The following is a 25,446-nucleotide window of genomic DNA, read 5'->3' on the forward strand; positions in this document are numbered from 1 at the left end:
AATTTGATACCGGCATATCCCTAGTAACCAGGGACTGTCAAGCTCCAAAAAATGCATCTTAAAAGTTTCACAGCTTTATGTGATCAACGTATTAGTGCATGAAAGCCACTCGTTACTAGGGTTGGGTATCGACAGAGGTGGGTAGAGTACCCAAAAACTGTACTCAAGTAAAAGTAAAAGTACTTCTAGAAATATTTACTCAAGTAAAAGTAAAAGTACTAGTCTTGAATAGTTACTTGAGTAAGAGTAAAAGAGTATCGGATAAAAAAATCTACTCAAGTAGTTAGTTACTAGTTACTTTGGGTCATATATACTGAGCCTATTTTTATTTAGATATATAGATAAAATGTATGTAATGTATGTGTGCGTGTATAAATGTATATATTTCATCAGCCTTTACTCCAATTTATGTAATTTATTATAAAACCCTTACATAACATATTTTTAATACAACTGACTTTATATTAAATGTGAATTTAACATTGAAAGTTAATGTGATATAAATATTGCTACTAATCTTTCATTGTTCAGAAAGAGAGCAAATAACATTTACATTATTAAAGATCATTTTCACTGACGGTCTAGAGTTCAGTCACTCTCAGAAACTCCCAATAAAATCACTGAAACTGTTAACACTGTGAAATCAATATCTTAATTAAAGATTCGTACACACATCTGCACTTTGTTGTTTCTGACGAGAGAATTCGCCAGAAAGAGGTATTCAGTCAGTGAGCGAGTGAAGGAAGCACCGGCATTTTAGCGATGACTCATCTGAACACCTCTGATTGGCCAATGCTTTAATAAGCTCAAAAGAATCATGTGTGATTGGTTATAATGCACAGTGCTGTAAAAACGCGTCTGTCTCTGGCTCAGCGCCAGCAAGCAATCACAGATCTCAATTTAGCAGCTGATGACATGTATTAAAATTAATAAAATCTTAATCGGCTATTTTTTGTCTTTTGGAAGCTGCATTCAACTTGACTCCCCTCTGTTATAAGCCACACACGTACAACAAACTAATGTCACAGTGGTATCGTGTACTGTAATCGAATGTAGCCCAAGTTATTACCTGTTAAACAGTAGACAGCACACGCGGTGTTCATCTAATAAGGATCTCCAGCGCTAGCAAATAATAACCTTTGCAGATTTGCTTTCAATTCAGTGCAGTTCCAGCCACGTTTTCAACGCTGCTGATGTTAAACGTTACAACTCTGAGTGAACCACTTCAGACGCTCAGCGCGTGCGGCAGGGAACTGAACGACTCATTCAAACTGATTCATGAACCAATTCACTCGTTTGCCAATTGGTTTGATCAAGCCTTTGAACAGTATTGACTCAAAAGAATGAATCATTCGTGAATGGGCATCGCTCATTGCCCAGAGAAAAGTAGACGGCGCGTTTGGAATAAACTGAAGCATTATAACATTTATTGCATTAAGATAAAGTAACGAGAGGAGCGTCGCCCACAGTAACGAAGTACAAGTACAGATTTTTCCCCATAAATTTACTCAAGTAAGAGTATAAAGTACACATCTTTTAATATACTCCGAAAAGTATTAGTTACCCCAAAAAATTACTCAAGTAAATGTAACGAAGTAAATGTAACTCGTTACTACCCACCTCTGGGTATCGATTGGGTTTTTTACGATACCGGTGCCATTTTGATACTTTTAAAACGGTACCGGTGCCTAAACGGTGCCAGAACCGATACTTATTTATACTTAATAAAATATTTAAAATAAATCCATAGTTTTCACACGCTCCTTGGATGCTCTCATTTCCCAAACTTCCCTTATAAGGCTAATAAATGTATTTCATGATCTGGATCATTGTTTAATAGAAAACCACACATAATGTTTCTACTGTATCTCTGTCAATCTCTCTGATATTTAGTTAAGATGAGTGCTGTCTGTCCCTGTCTTTAATCTGTTCTGAGAATTTCTGTATGCTCATTCTTTATAAAGTAGCAACAATGTCGTTTGTAAAGTACAGTCTTAGGCACATTAGTATTTTTCACCAGTGTTAGTATTAATAATAATCTAGAGAGATTTTTGAATGCAGAAGCAGATCTGCAGTTGTCAGACTGCTTGTGCATTCAAAAATCTCACTAGACGGAGAGGAGATGAAGTATGACGCTGTTTTCATATGAAATTTAAGCGGACTGACTCTGAGGTGATTGCGAATTTGAGTACAGTTTATGGAGCTAAATGCTATAGCCCTGCTAAAAAAGACTAGCGATGCCCGTGCTTCTTGTGTACATTTCAATCGATTGCTCAGGCATTTAAGAGGCACCGAAATGAGGCACAGAAATCTGCGTTCTGATTCTGTTCGGTGCATACCGGTTCCATAGGTACCGGTTTCGGTACCCAACGCTTCTCGTTTTTAGTGTATATGTGCTTTAATTGTGTGGAAAACAACAGTAGGAATATTATTCTGAAATTCTGAACTAGTTCATAATGATGTGAGGGTGAGAAAATACGTTGATCTTCAGATGAACTGCTGAATGTGTGTCACCTCGTGTCTGTAGAGAGGGCTGGTGTAGTACATGATGTCCATGGCGCTGCTGTTGAGTAAGTCTCTCAGGCCTCTCACTTTGTCTGGTGTGATTGACTCCACTGTGTCTGCATGTGGAGAGGACAACACTCTCAAAATATGCATACAAAGGCTCATGTACTTGTTCAATCATCATTTCGTTATTAATGTTAATGCAAATCATTGTTTGAGCTGTTTAGTTTGCACAGCTGATGGAGGGATGAAAGATGATAAATGGGTTTATGGCCTGTATTATATTCTCCTGCCATGTCTCTGCTCCCCGCCAAGACAGCATGTGTGTGTTTGTGAACCAAAGGTAAAAGCACAGAGTGTGTGATAAGAGCAGCTGTTCAGTCACGTGGTGTGGCGTCTGTCTTACCGCCGTCTAAAGCCAGTTTGGAGCGCCACTCGACCGGCAGAAACTCCACGTGTTCCTCTGTTTGATCAGCGAAGTGCTTCTCCTCCATCTTCCTCACAGCTTCCCGCAGCCTGAACACACCACAGAACATCACAATAGCCTTCAAAACACACACACTTTCATTAAAAATGAATGAAGCATTCAAAACTACAAATAAAACTATTAAAATTGGTGAAAACAAAGGTGCTAAAGTTGTAGTTGAAATGCTAAAATGTAAAGCAAGATCATAGAAATAGTAGAAATATTGAAACGAAGACAAATAAAGTTAATTTTTGAAAAAAAACAAAAGTTCTCTTTTTTGTATTTTGTTTAATTTCTTTGAAATGTCTTCTGTACTGTTTGGACCCTGTGTTTGTTCGTTGTTTGTTTTTACTGAGAATAATGAGCAAAACAAAATAAATACAAATTCTTAAAACATAGAATTACTCAAACCAAAATGAAAACATAAAAAAAAAAAATTAATAACAGCTAATTTGAAATATTTATAAATGCTATAGTAGTAAACACATTTTTTTTTCATCAGAACAAACTGTTAATGCATTTACAGTAATACATACATGACGTGCATAAAAAAAGTTACTTTGTCAACACCATAAGCATCCAATTAGATATTCTTCAGCAGCTGAAAATCAGCTTGAAAGCACCCTGAAGTTCATGTGTTGAGCTGTGACTATTTATAATACATATATATATACAGTACAGACCAAAAGTTTGGACACACCTTCTCATTCAAAGATTTTCTTTATTTTCATGACTATGAAAATTGTAGAGTCACACTGAAGGCATCAAGGGCTATTTGAGCAAGAAGGAGAGTGATGGGGTGCTGCGCCAGATGACCTGGCCTCCACAGTCACCGGACCTGAACCCAATCGAGATGGTTTAGGGGTGAGCTGGACCGCAGACAGAAGGCAAAAAGGCCAACAAGTGCTAAGCATCTCTCGGGGAACTCCTTCAAGACTGTTGGAAGACCATTTCAGGTGACTACCTCTTGAAGCTCATCAAGAGAAAGCCAAGAGTGTGCAAAGCAGTAATCAAAGCAAAAGGTGGCTACTTTGAAGAAACTACAATATGACATATTTTCAGTTGTTTCACACTTTTTTGTTATGTATATAATTCCATGTATAATTCCACATGTGTTAATTCATAGTTTTGATGCCTTCAGTGTGAATCTACAAACTTTTGGTCTGTACTGTACATTATCTGACAAAACAGTATAAAAGTTGACTCTTATTAAGTAATAAACATGGGAAACACATTTTGTGAAAAAATGCTAACTAGGATCTCTTAACGTGTATACAGTGCCTTTCTAAAGTATTCACACCCCTTCATTTGTTTCATGTTTTGTTATGTTCCTGCCTGTTGTTAAACTGCTTTAAATTACTTTTTCTCCACATTAATCTACACCCCATACACCATAATGACTAGGCAAAAGCAGAATTGTCTTCATAAATGTATAAAAAACTGAAATAAGTACATTGCATAAGTAAAAAACAGCCCAAAGTAGTGCAATGACCATGTCCCGAATATCAAAATATGTCATTTCCATCCCTTAAATACATATTTTACAGCCACTGTTATGCACATTGACCATAAACTCAGCTCAAAGGCTTCGTACTAGTGGCCCTCTGTCACAAAACATGTAGCACACTTTTATTACAGGTAGAATGCAAAATGTTTGAGCAAAAGCATTTCAGTCAAATGTAATTTATGCAATATGTCAAACCTTTAACCCACGAGGGTTTTAAAAGCAGCCCAATTCCATGAAAAAAAAAACGTCATCCAACATAGATGCAGGAGTCAGATTTGACTGATCACGGGTCAAGATCAGGAGAAATGACTGACAAGATGCTGGAGGATTTGCTCCTCAACAGATTCGGAGCTCTTTGATAAATATCTCATATGGTAGGATGTGCTCCCTTGATAGCGGCTCCCTGATGCGTGAACAGTTGTACACTGTATTAGTGGGAGTGGATGGCAATGGTCAGATTTAAAAAAATATATATATATAAAAAAAAAAAAGTCTTTTATTTAACTGAAAAACACAAAATGCAAAAAATGTTGGTGAATTTTGAAATCAAATTGTACTTTCTGAAATTAAACTTCTATTTTAATGAATTATATGCAGCAATAAACAACATGAAAACTATATAAATTAAGAATCATGTTTTTTATATACTGTATATAGATAGGCCTATAAATTGGAGATCATGATTCTAAAGAAAACAATTAGAAAAATAAACAAAATAACAATTTACTAGTGGTTCGGACAAAATGTTCGTTGCTTAAGCCTTTTTAAAAAATATATATTCATTTGAACAAAATAAAAAATACAAATTAAATGAAGGAGTCAGTGTCTCGATTCATAAAGACCTGTTTCTCAGTTAAAATCCTTTGACTGAACGATTCAATGACAAATAAACAAATTTAAAACACACACATAGACACACATTTCCAGGTTTCTCCAGAAATATGTGATGGGGTTCAAGCCCAGGCTGTGGATGTCTATGAGCCACTCTAGCTGTGTGCTTAAGTCCCTCAGTCTGTGCTGCTGTAAAACAGTCCCACTGCATGAGGCCGCTACAGCACACTTCACTTCTGGGATGCTACTGTGCAGGTGCTGAGCAGAGCTGGTTTCCTTCAAACATGATGCTCAGAATTGAGGTTCATCGGACCAGAGAATCTTGTTTCACACAGTCTGAGGGTCCTTTAGGTGCATTTTGATGTGTTTTCACTGAAGAGAGGATTAAGTCTTGCCACACTGTTGTAAAGCCCAGATCGGTGGAGTGTTGCAGAGATGTTTGTCCTTCAGTAGGTTTCTCCTGTCTCCACATATGATCATGGAGCTCAACTAGAGCGACCATCAGCTTCAAAGCCCTTCTCCATCAGATGCTCAGTTTGGTCAGGAGACCAGCTCTAGGAAGAGTCCGAGTTGAGACCACATGCTTCTGTGAACCTTCAATGAAGCAGAATGGTTTTCTGAGCTCTTCCTCAGATCTGTGGCTTGATGCAAACCTGTTTCTGAGCTCTACAGGCAGTTCTTTTGACCTCAGGGCTTGGTTTTTGCTCTGATTAGCTGTTAGACCTATTATTAAGACTTATGTGTCTTCCCAAATTATACCCATTCAATTGAATTCGCCACAGTTTAACTTCATTCAAAGTGTAGTAACATCTATAAGAAATATGAATGCTACTGAGCTACCATTATGGAGTGTAGATTGATGTGGGAAAAAAAGTAATTTTAAAACATAAGGCAGCAACATAACAAAACGTGAAGAAAATTAAGGGGTATGAATACTTTCGCAAGGCACTGTATATGAACACATCCATCATTTTTTACACTATAGTGGTTCACCACTGCATGTCACTGAGGACTTACATGCCAGTGTTTTTGATGATACGATCCTTGTCCATCTTCTGTCCAATGCCATGGACTACAAACACAATGTGTGTGGTCTGAGGGGTTTTATCGTCCAGCGAGGCCTCTTCCATGAAGCCGCGGTGCAGTCTGGTGCCACTGCTGGAGGCTGAGCACAACCACACCACACACGTTATGAGAGCTGTGCTGTTTTATTCACACAGACACACATAAAGAGTGCTTCTGCAGCCTCTGCATCTGAGACTGTGTTCCTCTACTGCGTTTGATCAAAATATCAAAACATTATAAAAATATTAAGGACACAAACAACACTTTAAACCATCCTACCTTGGCAGTTTGCATAATACATGGTCATAGTAACGCTTTACAATAAGATTCTATCTGTTAACATTAGATAACATGAACAACCAATAAAAAAAAGTTTAAGGCATTTATTATTCTTAATGTTAATTACGACATTTACTAATACATTGCTCAAATCAAATGTTGCACGTTAACAAAAATAAATATTGTAACAAAAGTTGTACTTATTTTTAGTTAATGCATTGCTAATGTTAACTAAGTTACCTAATTGTAAAGTATTAACAGGGATATTAGTGTCAACTTAAACTATAAATTATTAAAAAACATAAAACAATAAATGAAACAAATATAAATCTTAATATTACTTTTATCAATTCTCACTATTAACTAACCATTATCTATAACTTTTGCCTAAGTAAACTCCTTATTTGCTGCTTTTTAATCGTAGGTAAGGTAGGTGTTAAGTTTAGGGATGGGGTTTAGGATTAAGGGATTTAAAATATGGTCATGCAGAATAATACATGAATATGTGCTTTATAAATACTAATAAACAGCCAATATGCTAGTAATATGAATGTTCGTAAGCAACTAGTTAATGGTGAGAATTGGTCCTTAAACTAAAGTGTTAACGCTTTTTTAATATAAAATCACTAAAATAAAATGACTTGAAAACTAATAAAACTTAAAGAGACATTAAAAAAAAAAAAAAAGAGAATACACACACAAAAAAATTCCAGTAACATTGACTACAATCATAGTACAGTCGTGGCCAAAAGTTTTGAGAATTACATAAATATTAGTTTTCAAAAAGTTTGCTGCTAAACTGCTTTTAGATCTTTGTTTCAGTTGTTTCTGTGATGTACTGAAATATAATTACAAGCACTTCATACGTTTCAAAGGCTTTTATCGACAATTACATGACATTTATGCAAAGAGTCAGTATTTGCAGTGTTGGCCCTTCTTTTTCAGGACCTCTGCAATTCGACTGGGCATGCTCTCAACCAACTTCTCGGCCAAATCCTGACTGATAACTGATTTGTCCACCCGCCTCTTGAGGATTGACCACAAGTTCTCAATGGGATTAAGATCTGGGGAGTTTCCAGGCCATGGACCCAAAATTTCAACATTCTGGTCCCTGAGCCACTTAGTTATCACTTTTGCCTTATGGTACGGTGCTCCATCGTGCTGGAAAATGCATTGTTCTTTACCAAACTGTTGTTGGATTGTTGGAAGAAGTTGCTGTTGGAGGGTGTTTTGGTCCCATTCTTTATTCATGGCTGTGTTTTTGGGCAGAATTGTGAGTGAGCCCACTCCCTTGGATGAGAAGCAATCCCACACATGAATGGTGTCAGGATGCTTTACTGTTGGCATGACACAGGACTGATGGTAGCGCTCACCTTTTCTTCTCCGGACAAGCCTTTTTCCAGATGCCCCAAACAATCGGAAAGGGGCTTCATCGGAGAATATGACTTTGCCCCAGTCCTCAGCAGTCCATTCACTATACTTTCTGCAGAAGATCAATCTGTCCCTGATGTTTTTTGGAGAGAAGTGGCTTCTTTGCTGCCCTTCTTGACACCAGGCCATCTTCCAAAAGTCTTGGCCTCACTGTGCGTGCAGATGCGCTCACACCTGCCTGCTGCCATTCCTGAGCAAGCTCTGCACTGGTGGCACTCCGATCCTGCAGCTCAATCCTCTTTAGGAGACCATCCTGGCGCTTGCTGGACTTTCTTGGACGCCCTGAAGCCTTCTTTACAAGAATTGAACCTCTTTCCTTGAAGTTCTTGATGATCCAATAAATTGTTGATTTAGGTGCAATCCTAGTAGCCACAATATCCTTGCCTGTGAAGCCATTTTTATGCAACGCAATGATGGCTGCACATGTTTCTTTGCAGGTCACCATGGTTAACAATGGAAGAACAATGATTTCAAGCATCACCCTCCTTTTAACATGTCAAGTCTGCCATTCTAACCCAATCAGCCTGACATAATGATCTCCAGCCTTGTGCTCGTCAACATTCTCACCTGAGTTAACAAGACGATTACTGAAATGATCTCAGCAGGTCCTTTAATGACAGCAATGAAATGCAGTGGAAAGGTTTTTGGGGATTAAGTTAATTTTCATGGCAAAGAAGGACTATGCAATTCATCTGATCACTCTTCATAACATTCTGGAGTATATGCAAATTGCTATTATAAAAACTTAAGCAGCAACTTTTCCAATTTCCAATATTTATGTAATCCTCAAAACTTTTGGCCACGACTGTTTATTCGTTCCATTTTCATTTTTTATTAAATTTTTTTTATATTCATAAAAACTTTAACAAGTATAACAATGATACTAAAATAACACTGTCATCATATTAAGTCTATGCATGTGCTGGGTGTTTGGAGAGTTTTTTTTTAAAGGAATATAACAAATGTGCCTAATAATACAGCAGTGATTGAACAGCAGGTTGATAAGCGTGTGTCCCCTCACCTTTAGAGAAGCCCAGCTTCTGCGTGACGGTGCGTGCGATCTTAGACGTGGTGGCATCACTGTACAGATACACCTCGTCCACGCTGTACCAGTCCACATGACTGCAGCTCAACTGCACACTGTGAACGGCTGCGTGGAGGAAAAATTACAATTTTTAATTACAATTAAAATTACAGCATTATCATTTTTTTTAGTCAGACTGACAGGTATAGCAGTAAAATCTGTTGACTTTAGTCATCATTGTGGCATTATATGCCAATGGTGGCACTTTTTGCATTCTTCCCCAAACGTTTTCTTGCCTACCTGTGGATTTTACAGATATCTTGAAATCTTGAATTCAGTTCTAAATAAACTTTCATTTTGAATTCAGTTCTAAATAAACTTTCATTTTGGTATTTTAATTTTTAAGGGCCTATATGATTCAGTTCTGGAAATGGGGATCTCAATGTGGCTTCAGGAGAAAATTGTTAAACCAAACGTGGATCACTTTCCATACAGTTTTGACTTATGTGCCTGTAACTCATGAAGAGCTGTTGAATTTGACCCATTTTCAGCGCTTACTTATGAAAACTCTCTAAAAATAATATCTGTGCAATTGTTTAGATTCCAGTTTCAACATTTATTTGTTGCTCAGGCATTTGTCATTTTATTGTGGTTTTAGTGTTGTGTTTTATGTTCTGATGTGTTTACTTATTGTAGAGCACTTTGGTCAATATTCGGTTGTGTAAAAGTGCTCAATAAATAAATGAAAAAAAAAGTAACCTATATATAAATGTGTACAATTTAACAATTTACTCATGGAGCCACACTGAAATCACTGTTATCTCTGGAACTGAATCACATAGAAGATGAAGATATAAAGATAAACGTGTTAAGAACCATACTTTAAAAGGATATTATGATATCTGTAATATTTCTTGAGTTACAGGCATGCAAATTTTGGGGGGAAAAATGCAAAAAGTGTATTTTTCCACCATTCACATACAATGCTGTGGCTTAAATGTACGATAACAGTGACATTCGAGGCCCAATTTGGTATTTATTAATTATTTTAATACTAATAACAACTGTAACATTAATAACCTTAATAGCATTACTATTAGTAAAGCAGATGAATGAATGCAACGTTATGCAAACAGGCTATAGAAAATGCTTAAGGGAGACTAATAGATGCAAACGGGATAAAACCAAAATATGGCACACAGTTTATTAATAAAATCTAGCCAATTATGCCCAGAAAGCAGACTAGCTATAAACAAGCCAAAACCTAATTTAAAGCCAAACTGAAAGTATGGGCTCACCGCTCTCATTCAGCACAAATCCAAATGTTTCCATAATTCCCAATGTAAGTGAAGCTAAACCATTATTTATTAGATTAACTGGGCTTTGTACATTCCCAAAAAAATCATAATGAGCAAAGTGCCACACTGGAGTGGACCGGGGCTCAGGTTTATAACTGATTCATCACTACAACCATTTGCTTCGTCACTGAATGAATGAATGAATGAATGAATGAGGAGACAGCTTGCTCATTAGACAGACTTGGCCCAACCTACTGGCAATTTTAGATTTGAATCTACAACTATCACTTTGTTTTGACATCATTTATTGCTTTATTTATTATATTATTAATACACTTAATGGAATGTTAAGAATATGACATACAATTAATAAGCCTAGAAAAACTTTGCCTCTATAACATTACAAATGCACCTGTAAATCAATTTGGTCTCTTAATGGAAAAGGTGTGACTGTGGTCTAATGGTGTTTTTCCACTGCAGGGTATGGTTCAGTACGGTTCACTTTTGGGGAGTTTTCCACTGGGTACTGTACCTGATACTTTTTCAGTACCACCTCGGTTGAGGTTCCAAGTGAACCGTACCATTACCAAAACATGACGTGTAAACTCTGCTGATCACTGAACTTGTGACACAACAGAACCGCTAGATTTAAATCAGCACAGCCAGTGAAGGATCGAACGCAACTATTTTGAACAAGCAAACCTTTTTAAAACAACCAAAAAAATGGCTGTCTGTTGAGGAAATAGAGACGTTCCTCTCGTTGATAGCAGAGGAGCAGATCCAGCGAGAGCTTGAGGATGAAAAGATTTCCAGGAGTCGCTGCAGTAGAGGCTGCACCACTATAATGATGTGAATAATCCTGCCTACTCTAAAGCGGTACCAAACTGCAGTGGAAACACAAACTGAGCTGAGCCGTACCATACAGTGGAAAAGCGCCATAAGAGTGCCCTTGTCTGTACTCAGAGCTGCTCTTTTGCACAGGCGTCTACGGTTGAGCAAAGCAAGGCCTACAGCATTGTGCAAAAACCGATTGAGTGATGGATCTGGATGAGAACAAAGGACAGATGATTGACAGGTTCATATTCTTTAACGGCGGTGATCTCTACAGTCAAGCGACCATCCCTCTATCAATCTCATCTGTATAAGTGAGGACATTTAAAGGACAGCGGGGTGATAAAATCGAGTCGAGTCTCCTGACAGACACAAAATTATTTCCCAGGGACATAATCTGAGGACATCTTTCAATTTGTAAGAACACCTTAAAAATCGTTCTTCTATGGCAACACTGTGAAGAACCTTTTAAGCACCTTTATTTTTTTCAACCCTCAATCTGTCCTCAACTTTCCCTAGTTTACAAAAAATGGTCTCCTTCATCTCAGCGGTATGAGGTTTTGTGACTTTTCTAGATTATTTATCTATTCACATAAAAAGAGGACTTGATTCGGTTGTTCTGAAGGTAAGTAATTTATTTATTTATTTTTTTAGAAATCTTGATCTTTGACCCCAAATTGAAATTAATAATTGAAAAAATTGTCAAAAATAAAATTAATAAATCTGATAATTTTCACACTAAAATGAAGGCCAGGTACTAGAGCACGAATGCAATGTGGAAAAGACATGCTCACACACACGAACACGCACACACAGGTATGACTGCCACAGAGGGCATTTGCATAGAATTTGCAAATAAAATCAGCCACAAATGCAGAACAAAAATATAAAGAAGTGAGACCTAATGCACACACACACACACACACACAAACAGGTATGACTACCACAGAAAGCATTTGTATAGAATTTGTCAAATATAATCAGCCCCAAATGCAGAACAAAAATATAAAGGGTTGAGACCAAATGCACGCACACACACACACACACACACACACACACACAAACATAATGTGATTGTAAATTTTTCATTGTTATTTGATGTTCACTCCTCACGCATTTTGATTTCTGCATTTTGCTGCTGGCATTATTTACATGTTTAATTTATTCTATATCCTAAAGTTAATTATTATAAAAACATTTTTACACTTTAATTTCGGTCAAATTTCTGTGGCATTTTAGCAATGGTTGACTCCTGACATGGACCTTAGAAGATTCTGGCTGCTGTTGTTTCATTATATTGTTTGTTTTTAAAACGCAGCACAGCAAGGATTCATGGGGCTAGAATACAAATGGTCACTTATTGTAGTAAAGCCCAAGCGCTAAAGGAATTGTTTTAAACTGATGATGCATTATTCTGTTCTGTAACTGGCTGACAGGGTTTATTTGTATGTTCACTTTAAGTTACCCTTTCTTGTGTTCTTTGTGTGTTTTGTGTCTTTTTCTTTTATTGGTATTCATGCTGTCATCCAACATTTGTAATGTTATTATTTAAAAAAAAAAAAAAAATCACAAAAAAATAAATAAATTGTGGCATTTTGTAAAAACAGACATTTCAAAATGCATCAAAAACTAATGTGTATATATACATAAATTCACAAAATGTATAACAGCAGTTGGCCACATCCAGTAAAATGAATGGCTCTCTATCGCCCCCTGCTGGTCAACTTCTTTCCTGGACTGTAATAATTTTAGGTTTATCTCTAACCAATAGATGGCAGAATTCTACACCTAACATCTAGATCAATATCCAGAAACAACTTAAATAAAATTTAGATCAATTTAAATTTGTCATAATTTCTGAGCGGCGACAGGTTTTACGCATGTATTTTGAAGGACTCTCTCTAGCCGCAGTTGTGAATTGAACATATCAAAAATATATGTAATATGTCAAATATATTTTAAATAAATGTATCCGTTAAAGCAGGTATGACGGCTACATTCATGCTACAAATAAATAAACCCACAAGAAGTCCATGGAGCGAACTTGTCAGTCCGTCTTGATGAATGAAGCAGAGGAACGTGCCCAGGTGAACTCTGACCAATAAGACGACAGTTTTACTCACATTTGACTTGCACAAGGGAATATTGGCAAGCATACTACATTTTATGCAAGCGAACCGAACCAACGCAACTTTGAGAAAACGCAACATTAAGTAACTGTTTCTGAAAACAAAGCAAATGATTGACAGGTCTGAAAGTGTCATGATCTGGTCTTTGAACTACCGTTAACTCACCACACAGACTTTCACACTACACAGTACACCCTGGACTACATTTCCCATGATCCATTGTACCAATCACAAGTTCACCTGATAACAATCACACCTGAGAACAATCACACACACACACAGCACAGTCATCAGACATGCTTTATAAGCATTGGACTTCTCGAGCACGGCCGAGTATTGTTCTGCACATATCCCTCTCCTTGAGATAGCTGCGAGACCAAGCCATTTCGTGTTTGCCTTTTTTCGTCTTGTCTTAGTTTCTATTTTTCAAAGTCTTGTTTCAGTTTCTAGTTTTCATAGTCTTGTTTCAGTTTATAGTTTTTATAGTCTTGTTTCAGTTTATAGTTTTCATAGTCTTGTTTTCATATTCTAGTCTAGCTTTCATAATCCAGTTTCAGTTTATAGTTTTGTTTCAGTTTATAGTTTTCATAGTCTTGTTTCAGTTTATAGTTTTCAGTTTAGTCTTTTTCTCACTTTGCCCTGTTGCTTGTGTTTTGACCCTTTGCTCTGGATTCTGGATTACCCCTCTTGCTTAGCCCTCTGGATACTGTTCGTTCATCGTAGACCCACTCTTGCCCTAGGATTATTCTTGTGTCTTGCCCTCTATATACCTGTTTGCCATTGTTTGACCCAGGCCTGTTATGATCAGGTCTCTGTCCAATAAAAGCTTGCACATTGATTTGCACATCTCATGTCTCGTCAGCCCCGTTACAGAATACTCGCCACATGAGGATCCAGCGGCTTTTCTGAGGATCACTGGCCAGGTATAGACACGGCAAGAATTTTGTTACTTCTTAGACAAGGCCCGCGATATCTGGAGAACTATGTTCGTGAATTTTTAGCCATAGTACACTATTCAGACCTAGCGGACTGTCTTTTGATAGAGTTTTTCTTTGCAATGGCCTTAAATCAACCTCTACAATCTGAGGTTAGACACGAGGGTCCACGTTCATCACTCTGTCAGTTTTTGGACTATGCTTTGTGGTATGTTGGCTCTTCATTCACTGTGGGTGTCGTGGAGGAAGAACGCGACACCGCACTCACTCATGTAATGGCAGCCACACTAGAGCACAAAATGGCAGTAACAGTGGAGCACGATTGCAAAATGGCCACCACAGCTGATCTTCCTGAGTCAGTTCAAGTCACCACTGATCTTCACGAGTCCAGTCAAGTCACAGTCAAGCTTCCTGAGTCCAGTCAGGGCACGGTTGATCTTCCAGAGTCTCGTCACATCACAACATATCGTTCAGAGTCACATCACTTCACAGCTGATCTTCCAGGGGCTCATCATGTCTTGTCTGTTGCACCCAAAGGTCAGCTTTTCAGTATCCCAGACTGGTATCCAGCATGGAGGATTCACCGCTGCTGTCAGTAAGAGCAGCTGGTATCCCTTAATCAGCGCGCTCAACCCCTCCTGTTCAGGAACTAATTCCCCAGTTTAAAGTGCTTCCTATGATCGCTTTATGTTGCGTTTGGGCTGCTTACACCACTACTGAAACTCTAGAGGTGGTGGCATCCACTATGATTTCTTCAGAGGTGGCAGCTAATGCTGCAGAACCTTCAGAGGTAGTGGCACTTGCTGTTATGTCCTCAGAGGCGATGACGTCCGCTACAGTTTCTCCAGAGGTGGCGGCACATGCTGCAGAACCTTCCTGAGGCAGCGGCACTCACTTCAGCTCCTTGCGTGGTGGTGGCGCCCAGCAACACACTTTCAACCCATTATGTCACTGTTGAAGGAATTATTATTGAACTCCCCGTTTTCTGTGGGTACCGCTGTAGAACTTCTAGAGGTTTCAGTGGTATCAACCCATGAACTTTCGTCCTGTCCTGTCACTGCTATGAAGGCCATCTATGAACTTCCGTTCTGTCCTGTCATGGCTATGGAAGCCATCTATGAATGCTCGTCCTGTCCTGTCACAGCTAGAGGGGTCATCTGTGTACTCTCTTCCTGTGGGCTCCTGTTCTGTCGGCTCCACCCTGGCTTCCTGCTTCTCGGTCCTCGGCCACTCCACTTCCACCTGGACCTGGCCCTCCGTCCCTCCGTCCCTCCGTCCCTCCCCCTGTTCCACCTCCGCTCCACTGCCGATTTTATGGAGTGTCTGGAAGCCGCTTTTTGGGGGGGAGGCTCTGCACATATCCCTCTCCTTGAGATGCGATACCAAGCCATTTCGTGTTTGCTTTCATAGTCTTGTCTTAGTTTCTAGTTTTCAAAGTCTTGTTTCAGTTTATAGTTTTCATAATCCTGTTTCAGTTTATAGTTTTCATAGTTTAGTCTTTTTCTCGCTTTGCCCTGTTACTCGTGTTTTGACCCTTTGCTCTGGATTCTGATTTACCCCTCTTGCCTAGCCGTCTAGATATTGTTGGTTTATCGTAGACCCACACCTGCCGTAGGATTATTCTTTTGTATTGCCCTCTATATATCTGTTTGCCATTGTTTGACCCATGCCTATTAAGACCACGTCTCTGTCAAATAAAAGCTTGCAAATGGAGTCGCACATCTCATGTCTCATCAGCCCCGTTACGGAAAGTATGCTAAAATATAAGCTAGTTATACCATATTGCATTAAAATTTATGGTCGTATTCTGTAACATACCCAACAGTCTATGTGAAAAAAGTGTCTATATTATCTTGTGTTAATTAATAGTTGTGTCTGGTGAAAATTATGGATTAAACAAAGTTTTAATGATACTTTCTCTTCACTATTGTGACGTATATTTGAATGAAATGGCTTTTCAAGCAAAACAAAACAATCTAATGTCAGAAAAAGTTTGACAATGAAGGGGGATGTTTCTCTGGTCCATACGCTTGCAAATGTCATCAGAGAAGAGATGTTGTTTGTGTTTGTCAATATTCTATTAAAAATTTTGATTTCAAAGTTGACTAAGTTTGTGAACTACTGGCCTTGGATTTTATCAGTTAACAATACACTGTAAAAAAATACTTTTAGGAGTTATAAATTAAACATTATACAGGAACATGCTATTTCAGTTTTACATTTACTTTGGTTTGTAATTTGCCATTCCTTTGTAATCATTTTGAAATTAACGTAAAATTTCTGGGTTAAAATTGTTTCAATCAGTCAATCTGGCATGACATTTTGGTGTACAACTAGACACAAAGAACAGGTCTGTGATTACAATAAACTTTAACATGAGACACAATGTATGTATCCAAAACACTGATTTAGGTATTTTGGATACATCAGATTCTACATAAAGTGTCCTAATAGCTATAATAAGAAAGAAAGAAAAAAAAACAGCGATTTGTGATTCCGGGTGTAAAGCTAATGCAGGTTTCTAATGAGCAAATGCAGAAAAAGAGAATCAGCATCTACAAAGAGTAAAAAGGAGGGTTGTAGTACCTTGGCATCGCTTTCGCTTGTGACTTTTAGCACTCGTCTGATATCCACTCCATCTGAATAGAAAGTGAGGGTAGAATGGGGGAAAATGGGAAAGAACTAACAAACCAAAAAACAGTAAGTGGTCACGTTATTAGCAATATCACTTTCCTATATCACTCTAACACAAAATCTTAGTTTTAATAAAAACCCACAGTTTTATGAGACTGCATTGTACTGTATAACTTTCAACTCAAAATACAAGTGATGCCATAAAATTGTGCCAGTCCAGCAGCACACTTGAGCATTGAAGTCATTAACATCAAGAACTGTGTTAGTAACACGTGAAAATCATGCTTCTCACATGCTTATAAGGTCCTTTTTTACGGACAAGTGAAAGCATGTGATATGACCCAGAACACATTTCTTATTTCAGATGTGTTAACCAATAAATGTTTCAATAGTGAAGACAGTGAAAACACAAAATCACTCTACCATGTAAATCACAAATTAATAATAATAATAATAATTCAGTGTTTAAGGGAGCTGTTGTTTTGACACTTTGATCTTTCACTGACCATGTTTACAAACACAAGAATATGGCTTTATTAAATTTAATTTGATCATATTGTATTTATGTACGCATTGTGCATTGACAAAACTCAATTAAGACAAAGCACTGTTAAGAGTCTACACTTTGAGTTCATTGTGCTTGTGTGACATTTTTTATAGTATTTTCGGACTATAAGTCGCACCTGTGTATAATTCGCATCAGTCCAAAAATACGTCATGATGAGGAAAAAAACATATATAAGTCGCACTGGACTATAAGTCGCATTTATTTAGAACCAAGAGAAAACATTACCATCTACAGCCGTGAGAGGGCGTTCTATGTCTTCAGTGTAGGCTACAGGAGAACTGAGCAGCACTGAGCGCCCTCTGGCGGCTGTAGACGGTAATGTTTTCTCTTGGTTCATTTCTCTTGGTTCATGTCAAATTAATTTTGATAAGTCGCACCTGACTATAAGTCGCAGGACCAGCCAAACTATGAAAAAAAGTGCGATTTATAGTCCGGAAAATACGGTAAACAGTTTACCAAGTTACTGCAGAGAACTGCATAAATGACAAGGAAATATCTCTGGTAGTTTCATAATAAACCAGCAAAGCACTGCAGAGATTATACAGCTCTTGCACACAGGAACATTCCCACACCTTCAAAACATCTAAACCTTTCTGAGTTTAAAGACTTAACTAGAACACAGACCCTAATGTGCATGTAATAGGATCCTATTCCTAAATAACTCCATTTTAAAGAGAGAAATCACTCCTCTGTGAGGCTGTATTATTAATTGTCTTTCCTTCCCTTTATTTCTTAAACACCAAGAAATGCAGAACATTTATCTCCCTTTTCAAAACCCAAGCGCTCATTCCCAACACAGCTGACCCTTATAACAAGCCTTTTTAAACATTTATTTTATTCCTTGGGGACAAGTCTACATTTGTAAAAGAGATTTTTACACTATAATGTCTCAAACACAAGATTTGTAGCATATAATAAAAATGTTCTCACATCTCAGTTTAACATGCAAAGTCAATACTGGCAGATTTGACTTTTTTGAAAATTGTAAAATTCTTTTGAACACTAATCCACACCAAAATGTGTATCATGTGTAATGAAAAGTGTGGTGTCCAGCATGAAACTGCTGTTACAATCAAAAGAAGCTACACCTGAACACTGTTGGGAACGTTACTTTAAAAAAGTAATTAGTTATAGTTACTCACTACTTGTTCCAAAAAGTAACTGAGTTAGTAACTGAATTACTCTATAATAAAAGTAACTCGTTACAAGGGAAAGTAACTATTTGGGTTACTGTTAAAAAAAAAAAAAGTTGCTATATGTCAAAGAATTTTATTTTTATTTTATTTATTTTTTTGAGCAGTTTTCACAAGTCAGTTAAAATGAATAGAACAGACAGGTGTTCGTACATAACTTTCGATATTTATTGCACGTCAACAGACAGCAAGAGTTTTATCCTGCACTTCAAGTATTATTTTTGTAAGAAAAGTGTTTTTGGCCACTAGCTTTGTAGATGCGTGTGTCACACATTACATGCACGTTCTTGCCTTTGACTACAATGAATTTGAAGTAGTGCTTATATCTCCACCTTGAAAATGCCAACTTTTCATCGGATTGCTCCTGACTCGCCATTTCTGCTGCTGCTGCGAATCTTCTTGTAGCTGTTGCGTTCATGCGTGTGTGTTTGGCGCCGCTGGCGTAAAAACACTGGCTCTGATTGGCTACCATGAAACACATCACTCTGCCTTAGCCAATCATAATCGCTTATCTCATTATTAACCCACCTCCTTACTCGCTGTGTGAGCCAGGGGTGCGTTCGGATAAATCAATGCATAGTAACGCACCGCATTTTACGTCCAGTAATGTTAACGGCGTTGCAACGACGGGAAAAGTATTTAGTTAGATTACCCTTTTACTGAAAAAATTATGTCATTACCTTTTAAACGGCGTTATACCAAACACTGCACCCGGATGATTTAAGAATAAGACTAACATAGGTCCCAGTACAGAGCCCTGTGACACCCCAAGGTCGATTATTCAACAAAATTGCTCATTTGATAGAATCTGCTATTCTGATAGGACAATAAACTGTAAAAGTGCAGATGACGAGATTTGTATTACTGACTGGAGGAGAGACAAGATTTTCTGCACAAGAAAGTTACATTTGTTCTAATGAACCTTGTGATTTAAGGTTAGAGTTTAAATACACATTGGATGTGACTTTGTATGATCTAGATTTAGCACCTCAAGAGTAAGTGGCCTACAAGACAGTGAAGTAGTGTAGTTTAAAAGAAAGGAGAAATGTACCTAGCTGCTTAGACTCTATTGCAAAATTTCAATTTGAGATGAGTCTCTCATCTGGCCCACTGACATATTAAGAGATTGCTGCTTTTTGCAAAAGTGTAATTTGAGGACATCCAGATCCTCAGTACCAAAATCCTCTCTTCAGCTGTCATGACATGGCCTTCGGTCTCCAGCAGTCTATACAGTGTGTACAAATTCTCCTTTATCCTCAAGTTGACTTTAGTCTCACTAAATATCTCATAATCCGATTCAATTCCTTCCTATTTTACTGACTATAATCCATTACACTATAAAACAAAAAATCCTTAAAATAAAATTAAATAAAAAATAAGACCTAAATCAGTATATTTCAACTGTTGTGTTAAATAGCCATCATGGATATTACCCTTCTGGGTTGCACATTTAACTTAACTCTGTATTTAGTTTCCATCACTGCTCTAATTCAATTATCAAAGTTAATTTACACGGATGTTAACTCTAAACTCTTGTCAGTGCTCAACCCAGAAGTTCTATGCAGCATGTCTTACATACATCACTATAGATGATGTCATAGATATCGTTATAGAACATTTAAATGAACTCATTAAGCATCAGGTCATCACGAGCTGATTTAATGCAACGGACATCATTTTTTTTTATGTATAACTAATATAAACTCATCAAATTAACGTGATATTTGTAAATAATATTTCATCACACATGAACAACTTAGTATTAAACAACTGCCACTGTGCAATGTATTTTATCTATCTAGATGTATGTTTTCCAGTGTTAATTTGTGTCAGTAATTACAGATGTGACAGATTAAGTTAATTGTTGTTTTGAAAACATATTGTTTAGTCCTTCCTGGTTTGAGACCAGCTTGTTTTAGGGGTCAGTGTGGAGCAGACTCTCCAGCAATTTTTTCCAGTGGAGCTCATTTTCTGTGGTTCCAGATAGCACCAGCACCCTGCCTGTGGAAAAAGAGCTTGTGTGTGTTTATGAATAGAATATAGCTGTCATTTTTCAACAGGTAATGACAATAAGGGCAGGTGTGACCTTGTCAGGAACAAAACCTTCCACTCATTCATTTCCCAATACCTCTAAACTAACTACCAGCCTCACACAGAGGAGGAATGCTCTCTTTTTACAATGAACTTCTTTAGAAAAACCAAATGATATGCTAGTAATAGTCTCTCACCATCTTTTCTGTCCACAGTCTTGCTCAGCGTGTCAGTCTCAAAAGCGTCCTGTACCTGTTGTCCTCTGAAACACGCCAGGTGCTCTTCCTCTATGAGGTCGCTCTCATCCTCCTCTACGGGCGTCCATGTGCCATCAATGAACCACTGGCCTCTCATGACAGGGATACGATCCTGTTCTACAAGGCAGAGGACACTAAATACAACCCGAATTCCGGAAAAGTTGGGACGTTTATTAAATTTTAATAAAATGAAAACTAAAGGAATTTCAAATCACATGAGCCAATATTTTATTCACAATAGAACATAGATAACGTAGCAAATGTTTAAACTGAGAAATTTTACACTTTTATCCACTTAATTAGCTCATTTAAAATTTAATGCCTGCTACAGGTCTCAAAAAAGTTGGCACGGGGGCAACAAATGGCTAAAAAAGCAAGCAGTTTTGAAAAGATTCAGCTGGGAGAACATCTAGAGATTAATTAAGTTAATTGATATCAGGTCTGTAACATGATTAGCTATAAAAGCTTTGTCTTAGAGAAGCAGAGTCTCTCAGAAGTAAAGATGGGCAGAGGCTCTCCAATCTGTGAAAGACTGCGTAAAAAAATTGTGGAAAACTTTAAAAACAATGTTCCTCAACGTCAAATTGCAAAGGCTTTGCAAATCTCATCATCTACAGTGCATAACATCATCAAAAGATTCAGAGAAACTGGAGAAATCTCTGTGCGTAAGGGACAAGGCCGGATACCTTTATTGGATGCCCGTGGTCTTCGGGCTCTCAGACGACACTGCATCACTCATCGGCATGATTGTGTCAATGACATTACTAAACGGGCCCAGGAATACTTTCAGAAACCACTGTCGGTAAACACAATCCGCCGTGCCATCAGCAGATGCCAACTAAAGCTCTATCATGCAAAAAGGAAGCCATATGTGAACATGGTCCAGAAGCGCCGTCGTGTCCTGTGGGCCAAGGCTCATTTAAAATGGACTATTTCAAAGTGGAATAGTGTTTTATGGTCAGACGAGTCCAAATTTGACATTCTTGTTGGAAATCACGGACGCCGTGTCCTCCGGGCTAAAGAGGAGGGAGACCTTCCAGCATGTTATCAGCGTTCAGTTCAAAAGCCAGCATCTCTGATGGTATGGGGGTGCATAAGTGCATACGGTATGGGCAGCTTGCATGTTTTGGAAGGCTCTGTGAATGCTGAAAGGTATATAAAGGTTTTAGAGCAACATATGCTTCCCTCCAAACAACGTCTATTTCAGGGAAGGCCTTGTTTATTTCAGCAGGACAATGCAAAACCACATACTGCAGCTATAACAACAGCATGGCTTCGTCGTAGAAGAGTCCGGGTGCTAACCTGGCCTGCCTGCAGTCCAGATCTTTCACCTATAGAGAACATTTGGCACATCATTAAACGAAAAATACGTCAAAGACGACCACGAACTCTTCAGCAGCTTGAAATCTATATAAGGCAAGAATGGGACCAAATTCCAACAGCAAAACTCCAGCAACTCATAGCCTCAATGCCCAGACGTCTTCAAACTGTTTTGAAAAGAAAAGGAGATGCTACACCATGGTAAACATGCCCCGTCCCAACTAATTTTAGACCTGTAGCAGAAATCTAAATTGAAATGAGCTCATTTTGTGCATAAAATTGTAAACTTTCTCAGTTTAAACATTTGCTATGTTATCTATGTTCTATTGTGAATAAAATATTGGCTCATGTGATTTGAAAGTCTTTTAGTTTTCATTTTATTAAAATTTAAAAAACGTCCCAACTTTTCCGGAATTCGGGTTGTAAAGCACTTTTAGCACACAACACAGAATAGAAAAAGGAAATAGGATCATTCATTTGTACAAGCATAAGAAACATTGGGAAAAGTGTATCTACACTATAAAAATTATTTTTTGAAGCTGTCAATTAGACAAAGATTACTGAGGTACATGTTACAAGAAAATATCCTTTGAATTAAATGTACCATTTTGAAGTATAATGTGTTACTTCCCGTTTCTTTGGAATTATTCACACAAAATTCAGGGATATTTCTGAGTGAAAATTGTTTCAAAGTGCATCCTGCTCCAAATCAGTTTCCGTGTGCCTGCATTTAAAAGTTGTACTCTGAACTCTTCTGCTAAACACACTATAGTGATATCACACTCATGCTAATACAGTTAATACAAAAAGCAAAAAAAAAATGTTGCCTTTAAAATGATTCAACATCTATTCTGAAAAAAGAGCATTTTTCATCATGTGAAAGTTGAATCACTGTCGTATTCAACGTCAACTACATTTTACTTCCCTGTTATATAATAGCATATTTCAAAAAGAAAAATGCACATTTTTCTTTTTTTAAAAGTGGTTTAAAACTATATTTAATCCGGATGGGAGAATCAATATTATGATTTATTCTAATTATGTGCATAAAATGGTTTGCAATGTTGACAACTTCCAACAAAAAATTGTTTAGAAAAAAAAGAAGAAAAAAAAAGAAAAAGAGGTCTTACTTATAAACTGCAGGTGTCACAGACACCAAAGATTGTTAATAATTGAGTGGACAGGGCAGGTACTGTTCCTGGAAGGATGAGCACATTATATACACACTTACAAATGTTCAATAACACTGTCTAAGGACTCTCAAGAGCAACGTTTGTAGATTCAAGAAAACAACTATACGGCGGTGTTGTGTTTTTAAATCATTTAAATCAATTAAATACTCAATTAAATAATAATTTACGTATCATTCAACCGCTTAGTCATTTTTATTATATTTCTTATTATTTTATTTGTTCCTTGCTCTTGTACTGCTTTTTATTAATATTTAATCAGATTGCATGGTCTTCACGAGTTAGAGATAAGAGAACGTTTTTAACATAGCAGGCTGGGTGATGTTGTGAAGCAGTTTTTCTATTGCTTTACTTTGAAAACACTTGTTGGATTTGTGCTGGTCAGATGAAATCCAGGTTAAATAAGCTCATTTTTATCATCACTTCATCTCCTGCTTTCTGCTCTTTCACGGCTTCCTCTCTCGAGCTCTCAGGCTGATAAAAGACTCTCAGTTACAGTTTTGGGTGTCAGACAAAACACTGTCTGCTGATTTTAAATACCAGACAAAATCTTCTGACCGAATCTGGTGATGAGACTGGATACAATATTCCTGGCATGGAGATTCAAACTCACATTTTTAGTCATTACAGTTTTTTACAATCGCTATGACAGTTTTTTCAATACATTTAACAAGTTTCCTAAACTCTTAACGCACCAACACACTCTGGGGTATATTTGTAATAATAGACAACAATACATTGTACGAGTCAAAATTATTAATTTTTCTTTTATGCCAAAAATCATTAGGATATTAAGTAAAGATCATGTTTATCGAAGATGTTTAGTAAATCTCCTACTGTAAATATATCAAAACTTACTTTTTGATTAGTAATATGCATTGCTAAGACCTTCATTTGAACAGCTTTAAAGATGATTTTATCAATATTTAGATTTTTTTGCTCCCTCAGATTCCAGATTTTCAAATAGTTGTATCTCAGACAAATATTGTCCTCCTAACAAACCATACATCAATGGAGAGATGATTTGTTCAGCTTTCAGATGAAATCTCAATTTTAAAAAACGAACCCTTTTGACTGGTTTTGTGCTCCAGGGTCACATATAAAGTGACTTGACCCATCAAGGAGCATCACTTACGGTTCCAGTACACCGGATAGCACTCTTTCTTCCTCACATCCACTTCATAGAGTCCTCCTCTGACACACACGGCCTCGATCGTGAAGTCGCTGCCCTTCTTGCTGGTATCCAGTGATGACTGACCTCCATCAAGCCCATCGTCTTCTGGAGTCTCCTCTCCACCACGCCTCAAAGCCCTTTCCTGGTTTAACTCGCAGAATCTGCGATACATGATCTCTATCCTGAGAGAGTCGTGTCCCATGAAGGGCTTCCATGTCTTCTTGTCCTCTTTGTAAGACCACCTGACCTCCTCGGGCCCCAGCTCGGTGGTCAGCTGGAGTCTGTGTCTGGAGCCGAGCAGACGCTCCTGTCCGTGGCTGTCTGAGGCAGGGCCTGTGCGGTCTTCAGGAGGTGTGCGAGGGTCCAGACGGCCCCTAGGGAGGACGCCTGAGGCAGGATGGTCATGGTTCCTGAGTGAAGGGTGTGTGTCTGTGTCTGACCGCACTGTGTACATCCCTCTCCCGATGGACTCGTCGTAAAGGCTGATGTAGGCATCATTACGGTATCTATTGCCAAAAGACAGTTTATTGCCAGGAGTGTTAATAAACTGTGTTTTCTTAGTAAGACTGCTCATAACTCCTTCCTTGTGGAGCCAGTGGCAACCGGAACTGAGCTCTGTGACGTCACCAAACAAGGGCTATGACGTCATGTCAAAACAAAACGTACCTGCCACTCAACCTGCCACTACAGCTCGTCAGCCAGGAGCCATTAATGACAGCATGTCATGTTTTTCAGCTGTTTATTGCTGGTCAGGTGAGCATGAATGACCAGCGTGGAG

At 37.9% G+C, this 25,446-nt stretch overlaps 1 protein-coding gene across 2 annotated transcripts in view; it reads right to left on the reverse strand.

Moving 5' to 3' along the window:
- The window catches only part of ddhd1a (DDHD domain containing 1a), a 37,221-nt gene that overhangs the window by 11,220 nt on the left and 555 nt on the right, over positions 1 to 25,446 (reverse strand). Inside the window, exons 1-7 of one of the 2 annotated variants that reach the window (XM_059520909.1) lie at positions 24,630 to 25,446; positions 20,925 to 21,101; positions 16,888 to 16,983; positions 9,106 to 9,234; positions 6,327 to 6,474; positions 2,912 to 3,021; positions 2,515 to 2,621 (exon numbers count right to left, since the gene is read on the reverse strand). The exon at positions 24,630 to 25,446 is cut by the window's right edge and continues 555 nt beyond it. In XM_059520909.1, coding sequence (XP_059376892.1) covers positions 2,515 to 2,621; positions 2,912 to 3,021; positions 6,327 to 6,474; positions 9,106 to 9,234; positions 16,888 to 16,983; positions 20,925 to 21,101; positions 24,630 to 25,242 — 1,380 coding nt within the window. In that variant the 5' untranslated portion in view covers positions 25,243 to 25,446. The remainder of the gene's footprint in view (positions 1 to 2,514; positions 2,622 to 2,911; positions 3,022 to 6,326; positions 6,475 to 9,105; positions 9,235 to 16,887; positions 16,984 to 20,924; positions 21,102 to 24,629) is intronic. The other variant, XM_059520910.1, reaches the window with a different exon arrangement.

This window comes from Carassius carassius, chromosome 32, assembly GCF_963082965.1.
Source record: "Carassius carassius chromosome 32, fCarCar2.1, whole genome shotgun sequence".
Classification (NCBI taxonomy): Eukaryota; Metazoa; Chordata; class Actinopteri; order Cypriniformes; family Cyprinidae; genus Carassius; species Carassius carassius.